At 37.6% G+C, this 12,611-nt stretch overlaps 1 protein-coding gene across 1 annotated transcript in view; it reads right to left on the bottom strand.

Moving 5' to 3' along the window:
• The window catches only part of LOC135783646 (kelch-like protein 33), a 173,296-nt gene extending 165,154 nt beyond the window's left edge, over positions 1–8,142 (bottom strand). The window contains exon 1 of the mRNA XM_065294410.2: positions 7,294–8,142. Coding sequence (XP_065150482.1) covers positions 7,294–8,017 — 724 coding nt within the window. The 5' untranslated portion in view covers positions 8,018–8,142. The remainder of the gene's footprint in view (positions 1–7,293) is intronic.
• Positions 8,143–12,611: the final 4,469 nt, after the last annotated feature.

Here is a 12,611-nt window from a genome sequence, read left to right on the forward strand (position 1 = left end):
GTTTAAGCCACTTTTGTAGCGAAATGAATAAGAGCCGGAGTACCCGCAGAGATGCAGAATCTACGGCTAATAACGTTAGCAATGCTAATGTTGAACTCCAAGCAACTTCAAAGAAGGACGCTGCGAGTGATAGTTACGTGGTTCTCCAAGCAATCAGCTCACTTAAAGAGGACCTAATTGCAAAAATTGAGGAAAGTGCCGCTGCCCAATCTGCCGAGCTTTGTAGCCAAGTGGACCAGCTCCGAACCGAGCTACGCAATGCCGTGGAGTGTGTCAATGCCAAAGTGGAAGCAGCGGAGGAACGGGTGACCGGATTAGAATCCGCGTTGGGGGGCTACTCGGACGCAATCACTACCCTAGAGAAGGAGGTATCCGTTATGAAAAAAGATCTGGTGGCACTGAAGGAACGGAATGAGGATCTGGAGGCAAGGTCACGCCGCTCAAACATTCGCATTACAGGAGTTAAAGAGGGGCGTGAACACGGCAAACGGGTAACCGAGTTTGTGTCCGGTCTCTTGAAAGAGGCCCTCAACCTCGAGAAAACTCCACTATTAGACCGAGCACATCGCACCCTTCGCAGCAAACCTACTGACGACAATGAACCCCCACGCGCATTTGTGGTGAGGTGTCATTATTTCTCGGAAAAAGAGGATATTCTGAAGAAAGCCATAGAAATGAAGCTGGCCACTACAGCCTACGGTGACGGTGACCGAATACGGATCCTTCCTGATTTCACTCAGTCTGTGAGTAAGCAGCGAGCAGCTTTTAATGAGGTGAGGGGTCTACTCCGCAACTGTGAAGGAGTCCGCTTTGGGCTGAGATATCCTGCAATTTTGAGGATCACGACACGGGATGGAAAAGAAACAAGCTTCAAAGACCCGGTAAAAGCTAAAGACTTCATTCTAAAGAACCTGACATGTAAAAACAAGTGACGGTCGCGCATGCACGTAAGGCTGGCGGTTGGCCGAACATTTGTATTAGGTTAATAATGCCTGTGTAGGTTTTTTTTAGTCTAAGTTCAGGTTATGAAACATATGTTTACTTTGGTTACGTTAAATACATAATGCAGAGCAGACAATTTGTAAACAATGTCGCTATGTTCATTGCTTCACCTTGCTGCTTGCATTCTAATTACACTTGTAATATTCGTTCATTGCTAATATTTTCTGAGGTTCAGCTTGAACGTTCAATCACTAGAGCTTATAATGTTCTTTTTTTGTTTTGTTCTAAGTGAGTGCTCACATGGTAAGCTATTTGGGAATGGGGTTAACTGGAAGTAGTTGCGGTTTCAAACGCAGGAAAGTACCAACCTATAACTTTGGTCAATGTCAATGTTTAGTTACTGTTGTGTATAACTATACTAATATTGTCTGTGTGTTTAGAGACCCCACATTGTATTATTTATTTATTTATTTTTTATTTTTTTTTTTCTCTCTTCCCTCTCTATCTGCATGGAACCCTGGCATTCTTAATATTTCTGATGAGCCAAATGATTCCTCTGGTGCAATTTCTAAGAACTTTGTGATGTCTTCTAGTGACATAAGGGGAGCCGAATCAAGGCTGATTAGTTGAAATGTACGCGGGCTAAACCACCCAGTAAAACGAAACCAGGTATTCACTCACCTTAATAAGTTGAAATCCCACATAGTTTATTTACAAGAGACTCACTTGTTGAATAAGGACCATGCTAAACTTAATAGAGGAGGCTTTTCACAAATATTCCATTCTAATTTTAACAGTAAGAGTAGAGGGGTCGCAGTTCTTATACACAGGAATGTGCAGTTTGTCAAAGAAACCACTGTGATGGATAAAAATGGCCGATATGTAATAATTCAAGGGAAACTTTTTAAAATGCCTGTGGTTCTGGCCAATGTGTACGCACCTAACTGGGATAATGCACAGTTTTTTAGCGATCTCTTTTCACTCTTACCCAGCCTTGACACATATAATTTAATTCTAGGAGGAGATTTGAACTGTCCTGAATCCAATTCTGGATCGTTCGAGTTCCACTAGTATTGCTGCAAGTAAATCAGCACAATGCATTAATTCCTTTCTTCAGACATATGGCATAAGCGACCCCTGGAGGTTCAAATATCCATCAACAAAACAGTTCTCTTTCTATTCACCAGTACATAAAACATATTCCAGGATTGATTACTTTCTGGTAGATAGGAAAATACTCCCCCTAATGAGACAAGTAGAGTATGATAGCATAGTTATTTCAGATCATAGTCCAGTAATATTAAAGCTGTGTCTCCCGGGTAATGTAATCCCCCAGCGGACATGGCGCTTAAACTCAAGGCTTTTGAGTGACGACGATTTTGTTAAATTTATAGAGGCTCAAATCGATTTCTTTCTCGAGACGAACGAATCCCCGGAAATAAGCTACTGTATTCTATGGGACACTTTGAAAGCATTTGTGAGGGGACAAATTATCTCTTATCAAGCTAATGCAAATAAAACGAAATCAAAGCGGATTACAGAAATAATAAACAGAATTAATACAATTGATCAGTCGCATTCAATGTCGCCTTCTGAGGACCTACATAAGGAGAGACTTCTGTTACAAACCGAATTTGACACTTTGTCCAGTGAGCATGCAGAAAATCTTTTCCTGAAATCGCGTCAGATCTATTATGAATATGGCGAACGGGCAGGCAGGTCCTTATGTTATCAATTGAAACAATCTGCTGTAGAAGGTTCTATACCGGCAATTGGGGACAATAAGGGTAACATTATTTCAGACCAGCAAGGTATCAATGATCAGTTTAAATCTTTCTACGAGGCTCTGTATACCTCTGAGATTAATGACACTGAACGAGTAGAAAAGTTCTTTGACAACTTAGTGCTGCCATCCGTCGATGAGGCAGATAAATCCGCTCTGGAGGGCAATATAACAATTTGTGAGATCGACAGTGCAATTAAAAAACTAAAATCTGGAAAAGTGCCCGGCCCTGACGGCTACCCTGCCGAGTTTTACAAGAAATTCTCTGCTAAATTAACGCCCCTATTGAGTAAAGTTTTTGAGGAGGTCCTTGACTCAAAGTCTCTTCCCCAAACCATGACACAGGCAACCATATCGGTCCTCCTTAAAAAGGATAAAGACCCACTTAAATGTGAGTCTTACCGCCCAATCAGTTTATTGTGCTGTGACTATAAGATCTTAACTAAGGTGCTGGCAACCAGAGTGGAACCAGTCATGAATAAGATAATTCACCCCGACCAGACTGGTTTTATTACAGGCAGACAGTTATTCAGTAATATTTGTCGTTTGTTTAATGTGATTTACTCACCCAAGGACAATGCTGTTCCTGAGATCCTAATATCCTTAGATGCGCACAAGGCATTCGATAGGATCGAATATACTTACTTGTTCACAGCACTTCAAAGGTTCGGCTTCGGTCCTATGTTCTGTTCATGGATTAAAATTCTATATGCCAGGCCTCAAGCATACATTCGAACAAATAACATAATGTCTAAATGCTTTTCACTCTTCAGGGGAACAAGGCAGGGATGCCCGCTGTCCCCCCTGCTTTTTGATGTAGCTATTGAACCCCTTGCAATAATACTGAGGAATACGACTGGTTTAACTGGAATACAAAGGGAGGGACAAATGCATAAACTTCTGCTCTATGCGGATGATCTTCTCCTTTTTTTGTCTAATCCGAATCTCTCTATACCGATTGCTCTCTCAGTTATCTCAGATTTCGGGGGTGTTTCAGGATATAAAATTAATCTAACAAAGAGTCTTCTTTTCCCCATCAATCAAAGAGCCTATCAAATGTCGTTCCAATCGTTTCCATTCTCAGTAAGTCTTGACAGATTCACTTATTTGGGTGTGAACATAACACGCAGGTATAAGGATTTATTCATCAATAACTTTAAAGCAGCACTGAACAGGGCTAAACAGGACATGGTACGTTGGTCAACCTTACCCTTATCTCTGGCTGGGAGGATAAATTCCATTAAAATGACAATTCTACCCAGGTTTCTATTTTTGTTTCAGACAGTGCCAGTCTTCATTCCTAAATCATTTTTTAAGGATCTAAATTCTTGTATTTCTATGTTTATTTGGGCTAAAAAAATTCCCCGCATAAGGAAAGAATACTTGGAAAGGAAAAAAGAGGATGGTGGATTAACACTTCCGAATTTTCTGTTTTATTACTGGGCCTCTAACCTTCAGAAATTGACATTCTGGTTCTCGGATACGTTGGGCGAAACAGCCCCAGTTTGGTCGCTTATGGAGCAACACACATGTAACCCAATATCACTACGTTCATTGCTGTGTGCCCCATTACCCCTGAGTAAAAATTATGTGACAAATAACCCAATTATTCGTGGATCACTCAAAATTTGGTCGCAGTTCAGACTTCACTTTAATAGTAAACAGACTTTGCCCTCTGCACCCATTTTATTGAACCATATGTTTCCCCCTTCTCTTATAGACTCTGCATTTCAATTATGGTCCAGAAATGGAGTCAAGTGTGTCAGGGACCTTTTCAAAGATGGCGTGTTTATTTCATTTCAGCAACTTAAAACTGATTTTAATATTCCTCAGTCCAATTTTTTCAGATATCTGCAGGTCCGTAGCTTTGTCCAAAAACATTTTTCTCTCTCTCTGAACCAACCAGATGGTGGATGGATAGATGAACTGTTAAACATGGACCCTTCTCTTAGGGGTATGGTGTCTATTATGTATGAGAAAATCCAAAGAACCGCCTCCCCAGGTCTCGACCGTATTAGGAGGCAATGGGAGGAGGAATTGGGATTGGAAATTTCAGATTCATCTTGGCAATATGCAATAGAGTTGGTGCACTTATCTTCAGTATGCATTAGACATGGGCTTCTGCAATTTAAGGTGCTTCATAGGCTTCATCTGTCTAAGAGTAAACTGGCTAAGATGTATCCAGGATTGGACTCAAATTGCCCTAGATGTAGTCTGGAACCAGCAGACCTGAGTCATATGTTCTGGGGATGCCCCAGATTAACAAAATTTTGGTCAGACATTTTCAGAACTTTCTCATCTATCTGTAACAAAGATCTTGATCCGGATCCTCTATCTTCCATATTTGGAGTGGTGCCAGAAGAGTTACAGCTAACAACCAACCAATTAGAGCTCATCACTTTCTCCACACTGTTGGCTAGACGCCTGATCCTCCTTAATTGGAAAAAAGGAACCCCTCCATCTCATAAGCGATGGGTGAAAGAGGTGATGTCATATCTCAAACTGGAACACCTTAAATATACTATCCGAGGCTCCTCTAAAAAATTCTATGCGGTCTGGCAGCCCTTTTTATCTTATTTTGAATCTTCAGTGTAATTAATAATTTGCCGGGAACAATATGGTAATATTGAGGGTATTTAATTTAATTTTTTTTTTTTTTTTTTTTTTACGGGGTGTTTATGTATGTAGGTTTATGTTAAATTAATGTTATGTGTATGTATCTCTATGTGTTTGTAATTGTTGCATAAGAAAAATCAATAAAAAAAAAAAAAAAAAAAAAATAGATGAGTTGTTCACATTAGCCATCTTGTTTTCCCCTCTGTTGCTAGCTATTTGAGACCTCTTCTTAAAAAGTATACATTTATTTCATAATCTAATCTAATATTTTTTTTTACAAAGATGACTATGTTGACATGTTATGGTTGTGACAGTAGCAGTGTCCAAAAATATGAACAATTTTAAGAGAAAATAGCAAACATACAGAAGCTTGAGTGATCTTGAAGCATGGAGTAGAGCTGATGGTTTGAAAATTGGGTCCTCAGGAATGCAGTTGACTCTGTAGTTGTCTGATTTTATTGCTTTTTATAAATATCTGACGGTGCGGTGACGAATATTTGGGACACATTTTGAACAATCACAAAATAATAGTAAATATTGTTCAAAACACACTGTTTGTAGTTTTTAATACATAAAACAATGTACCCTTTCATGTGGTAAAAATATTATTCAATTAAATTATTACTTTTGGCTTTTTTAATCAAGTTGAAATTATTATTTCTTAGCTGAGGACAGCTGATTTTGAAGGCAATGGGCCAGCATATAATCATTAAATTAATAAAAAATAAAAATAAACCTATAAAAGAAACCTTACATTATGTGCAAAGGACCCCCTGATAACATTGATTCTTTTTCTTCATGAAAATGTTATTAATTTCCAACAGAATTAGCACTTTTCTTAGTGGGACATGTTTTTTCCAAAGTTTCAAGAATCAGTGATATACATGTACAAAACACTGTGCAGCATTTTTACTTACAACACAAGCAGTGGTCTCTGACATAATATTAGTTTGCGTCCACATAAACTCGTCATTACCCCGCTCGCGTTTAAATGACAGCAGAGAGACTCGCCCACAGTCTCCACAGACCACCCCCTTAAAATAATCAGGACAGAAGTGGTCAAAAGTGGACAAAAGAGACGGATTTAAATACCAGGTGTAAACGTGATGTGTCTCTCTCGTCCACTTGTGATCCGACTGACGAAAACTTAATACCAAGTGTAAACAGCTGAGGGAGAGAGCAAAGACAGAACTGAAGACGGAGAGTGTCTGCGTGGGGGTGGGGCGCTGTGCTCGTTTTCTCTGTCACTCCGTCAGTAGCCTGCTTCACTCATAAAACCAAATTACAGATCAAATAACGCTTTGGCAGCACAAAAAAATCGTTTTGGCAGTCGCCCCAAAAAAATTAAAATGTAGGATAAACCCTGTGTCTTGTTACCTATAACGTAACACCATTTTGAAACACGTTAGCAAATCTAGTAACTGATAGTTAGAATTTAAAACATTTTAGACAGCGGAGTTAGTTGTAACACAGCGTTAAGCCCCATTTAAACAATTATATGATATGATAATGAAATGAAAACAATGTAAATACTATTAATCAAAATGATAAATGTGAATTGTGCAACAATGCATATAAAAAATATTTATATGCATTGATGCATAATACAAAGATGGTTAGATGAAGCCAAAAAACGTTACTTTGTGCCCCACTCTCCCCTACATATAGACCATTACTTTACTAAAAAAAAGTATATAATTTTAATTCATCATTAATAGTTACATTTATTTAATCCTCATTATTATATGGAAATGTGTGTTTGCCTATTTTTAATTGGGTTAGATCAATTATAATAAAAAACACCACATGGAATATACTAATTAACATGCAGTGTTTTGATTCTTTATATGATATTTAAGGCTACTATATAAGCTTTTAAATAGAACAGAACAACTGTACTTATCTTGTGTTAGCCAAATATATAAGTTTTACATAGTATCTAAGTTTCTTACCATGGAAAACTCTTCCTTCTGCAAACAGCTCTACATCGCAGCATACACTCTCAGCCCATAACTGCTGGATGGATTGCAAGCTGACATTCATTTGGTATTCTGCTGAGATGTGTCTCCCTTTTTCATTGTTGTCTCTATCTTTCTGTGTGTCATCTTCCTTGTTAAAGAGCTCCAGAACCCTTGTAGCTCCAAGGCTTTGGGCTGTAGTTAGAATTTTTGCCTTATCTTTGTTTAAAGTGGTGATGGCTCCGGTGTAGGCAAACTTCACCACTGCAGCGAGCCCCAATCCATGTACCTCTGAACCCAAACTCAGAATTATCTCCTTTCCATATCTATATTCCTTTTGAAGTTTTTGCAGGATGAGGGAGCTTACCGCAGCCAGGACAAGAGAGTGAACATGGAAGCTCTGCCCATCCTCTGTGCTCAGGATCAGGTCGGTGAGGAGGTTCTCAACCCTCATTTTCTCAAGAGTCTGGAAAATCTCAATTGGGTACATTTGTTTATGATACCTCTTAATCAATTCATTTTCTTTTTCATTACTTATTTTTTCTTTATTTTCAATTATTCCTATTTTGCTGTCATTATAGGTCATAATCCATTTTAGTTTCTTCTTAACTTCTTCTAACTTTTCTCCTCCTTCTTCCATTATCTGTTTTCTGCAATCTTTCTCTTTTTTCCAATGTTCCTCCCATTCTTTGGGCAGATCATTTTTTGTTAAATCCATGAAAATAAATTGTTACACTTTTCCTTTTCGTTGTCCTTTTTGTTTACAGCACTCAGACTTGTTAATGTCTATTTGCCACAGTGTTGCACTTTGTAAACAACCTGCTAATTTTAGGTTCTGGATCTAGCTCAGTAGATTTTATTTCCATAGACCTTTTCAGTGGGGTCAGGGTGTATGAAGTTAGGATCAGTACAATTATAGCAATCAAAGAACACACCCATTTTTTATTATATTTTTATATATTAAATATATTAAAGAGCACCTATTATGAGATACACGTTTTTAAACATCCTTTTGTGTGTAAGTGTGTATTAGTACATGCTAACGATATTCAAAAAGTACATACCTCAAAGAAAAAGATGACGCGAGCTATCGTCTCTAACGTTCGAGGACTACAAAAAAACACTCGTATTGTAGGCAACAGTTTACTTCCTGGGATTAGTGACGTAGATAAGACCAACATTATCATAGTTCAGCCCTCTCTGCTTTGCTTGGGTACGCCCTCAAAGACGAGGGTGGGGAGCGTCGAGTCAGAAGAGAGCTAAAATGGCGGAGGTTGGGAGTCCCTGCTTTGACTTTGTTTGCAAACTTTTGTTTCATCGTTTAAGCGATTAAATCTCTCGAGTAGACGCTGTCTCTTTAGATGCGAGGGCAAAATAGCACTTTATGGACTTCCACAGAGGACATCATGTTTAATACGGTTCCGGAAAAATCCAGTCAGAAGTTGTTCACGGAGTTTTCACAATAACTGCTTCTCATGAACCGAAGCTGGATTTGCGCGGCGTCTCCTCCTGAAAGTTGGATTACTGTGCACTTCTGGATCACAGACTGTAAGTATTCACGTTTATTATTTGCCTTTTACTGTATGTTACGTAACCGGTAACCGGAGATTAACATAATGTGCGTGGAGAGCTAAGCTTGCAAGCTAATTGTTTTGTGTTGTAATACTGTATTTCATAAACAACGTACCATATTTACACACGTATATGTTGAATTATGCAGACTATCGTTTTTTTATCGATGTTGGTTTAGACATGTTTACAAACTTGCTAAGTTACCAGGGGCCCATTTCAGAAAGGTGGTTAAGTGAAAACTCTGAGTTTGTTAACCCTGAAATAAGGGAAACTCTTGAGTTTTCTGTTTCAAAAAGGGAGGTAGGTTAAACCTGAGACAGCTGGGTAAGTCAAGCCTGTTTCAGAAGGAGAGGTAACTTATACTCAGAGTCTGTTTCCGGGGTAACTTACTCTGTGAACCTAACCTGGTCGGGAGCAGGTTTTATCCTGTAAACTCAGAGTTAATGGCAGTCTCCTCCCCATTTTTAAAGGAGTGTTTAATCTTGTTAGTTGCTTTATTCATTATTTCATTCATTGCGCACATTTTTATTATGTACACTGTAAAATATTTTTTAGCTGTCTTTAAGTTATAATTAAATTGCCAGTGCAAACCATTTTAACTTACTACTTTATATTTTAATATATTACACTAAACTTTCAACTAAAAAATTAAAACAGTAAATTGATAAAGCTAAATTGTAACGCTAATTTGATATACTTAGGTGCATAACTAAGTCTTAGTGACTAAAATGTCATGTACTTTTATAGAGAATCCTGCTGATGATGATGTTGCATTCATTTGTAGAAAGTTAGATTTATGTTGCGAGAGGATTTTGAGACCCCGAGTGTTTTTTTGTCATATCCACTTACGTTTATGTGAGCGAAATTATTATTTTTTGCAGTCATTTTAGAAAAAAAATATACTTACGTCACTAATATCAGTCTTTGTAGTGCTCTTACATCTAAACAGTTTCTTATGTATTCACTTGTCATTATCGCTGGTCCAGTGGGTAGTGCTGTGCGCAGTAGTTAGGGCAGACGTACTATCGGCGATCTGAGTTCGAATCCCGGCTCAGCGAATTTCTGTTTTATTCATAACAAACATTTGTAAAGTTCATAGCCTTATGCCAACGTATTATGCTTAATTTCATTTTTAGCTGAGTTGCTGTCATATTTTTGTCCATGGGATTCAGAGGTGTCAAGTAACGAAGTACAAATACTTCGTTACCTTACTTAAGTAGATATTTTGGGTATCTATACTTTACTTAAGTAATTATTTTTCAGACGACTTTTTACTTCTACTCCTTACATTTTCACGCAATTATCTGTACTTTCTACTCCTTACATTTTAAAAATCGCTCTTTAATTCTATTAATTTCGGCTTGTTTTCTTTTTTTTACATTCCGGTTTGTCAAAGTTTAAAAACCTATCTTGATAAATTGCATCATCCGGATGAATGCGAATGTGGTTGGATGAGAAGTATAAACATACACAGTTCCGACACCCTATTGGTTTGTACGCAATCCCCGCCCCCCAGCTGACTGCAGATGATAAAAAGTTTGTTCGATAGCACTGCAAAGATAAACATAAAAGAACCGCGAGAGCGATTAGAAAGCATGCGGAGCAGTTTGCTCTCGCGATGCTTTGATATCATCCGCCATCCGTTTGTACAGTAACAGAACGCGGCATTCTGTCTTCAAATGGATAAGTACGAAATAAAACTCGCGCATCACTTTCAGGTCAGTTCACATTCACAAGCCTGTGTAAATGTATAGCTGGCTGCTGACACCAACTCATCTGTGTGATTAAAATAGTGTAACAATACCAATTTATATCATGTAACTTCAGTTGTTCAACTTAAATGACATTGTGCTGCTTTGCGTTTTGAAGCATGGCAAATATATCTATGCCAAAGACATCTGTTGTTTTGTTTATGCTAATAACTGTCCTAAAATTTATTTGCATTAACAAAAACTACTTATCTGAATGCTTGAGTGTTAAATCAATCAAAACACATAACCATACATACCAACTTTTGCTTTTGTTAATATACATCAACTGTTTCCTTAAACCTGACTTTTAATTTACTTACAAGAAATATGTAAGTATACTGACATGTAAGATCAGCTCACATTAGATTAAGCTAAAGTCCATTAGCTACACAAGTACAGATGCAGAAATATAGGCTATATATAATTGCATATTTGTAGTTTGTGTTGCTGTCAAAATAAAATTATAAATGATAACAATAGCATATTTCTATTCTCACGCATACTATAGTTGTGTGTGATTTTGTTGTTTTTTTTAACTAAAGAGGGCACCACTGTAAAAGTTTTGCCGGCAGCAGCCCTGCTCTGAAGTTTGACTTTTTGCACCATTACAATATTTATAGGCAACTAGTCATCATATCTTCCTCTCTATGGAACACATGTTAATGCTCAGTAGTACACATATATGGTTCTTTAATGCAGTGGTTATTAAACCTTTTTTTGCGGCCTCCCTTGTGTACAGTGGATTCCTTCGCGGCTCCCCAAAATAAAATGTATGACATAAACATTCTAAAACTTACAATTTGAATTAAACAAAACATATTAAATTATACAATGTATTGCTTTTGTTTAGTAGCCTTATTTTTCTGAGGTTTAATTACAAAGAATTTATAATAAAGTAATGTATTTCATAAAATATTATAAAACTGGGGCCCCTGGCACCATCTCGCAGTCCCCAGTTTGAGAACCACTGCTTTAATGTATTTGTTTGCATTGTACTAAAATGCGTTCATTTTTAATGGGCATATACCGTATGTGGTTGAAACAGATAGCTTAGTGCAGGGGTAGGCAACATGGAGTGCCGGTGTCCTGCAGTGTTTAGCTCCAGGTCTAATCAAGCAGACCTGAACAAACTAATAAAGGTCTAAAAAGTCACCTGAAACTACAGGTAGCCAAGGTTTTATAAGGGTTGGGGCTAAAATCTTCAGGACATCGGCACTCCAGGATGGACGTTGCCTACCCCTGGCCCTAGTGCATCCCAAATTTTTTAACATTAACTTTTTAATATAACACTATAGTTATTATGGCCTTTGGAAACGTTTTTAGAGGAGATAGTGTAGGGCACAATAGCCTACGCTTTTTTCTGTAATGACATTTTTTTCCCTTACATTACTTTTACTTTTATACTTTAAGTAGTTTTGAAACCAGTACTTTTTCACTTTTACTTGAGTAAAAAGCTTAAGTTGATACTTCAACTTCTACAAAAGTCTTTTTAAACCCTAGTATCTATACTTCTACTTGAGTAATGAATATGAATACTTTTGACACCACTGATGGGAGGGATTGCATCTGCATGAAAATGGATAACGTACAGTCCTCAGTTTATTTACTTCTGATATTTTAACAGTGATAAAAAAATTAAATGTACGCATTTACTAGAGTAGCAATTTCCAAAAACAACTCTTTTCTTTAAAATATATGCTCGAAGTTGCTGTACACTTGCAGTAACACTTTCAGTTTTAGTAGTATAAAGTATTTATACCTCTTTGTCACGTGCTGTTGCCATGGTAAATCATAATATCTGAGCTCCATTGATGATGGCTTTTCATTGTGGCTGTGCACGCGCTTAACTCAGAGTCAATCTACTCAGAGTCGATTGAACTAACTCAGATCAGCTGTTCTGTAACCGAAAACTCAGAGTTTCCTATCTCAGAGTAAGTCAACTCAGAGTTCAAGTTTAAACTCAGAGTTGGTTGAACCTCCTTATTGAAA

Source organism: Paramisgurnus dabryanus, chromosome 2 (assembly GCF_030506205.2).
Source record: "Paramisgurnus dabryanus chromosome 2, PD_genome_1.1, whole genome shotgun sequence".
Lineage (NCBI taxonomy): Eukaryota > Metazoa > Chordata > Actinopteri > Cypriniformes > Cobitidae > Paramisgurnus > Paramisgurnus dabryanus.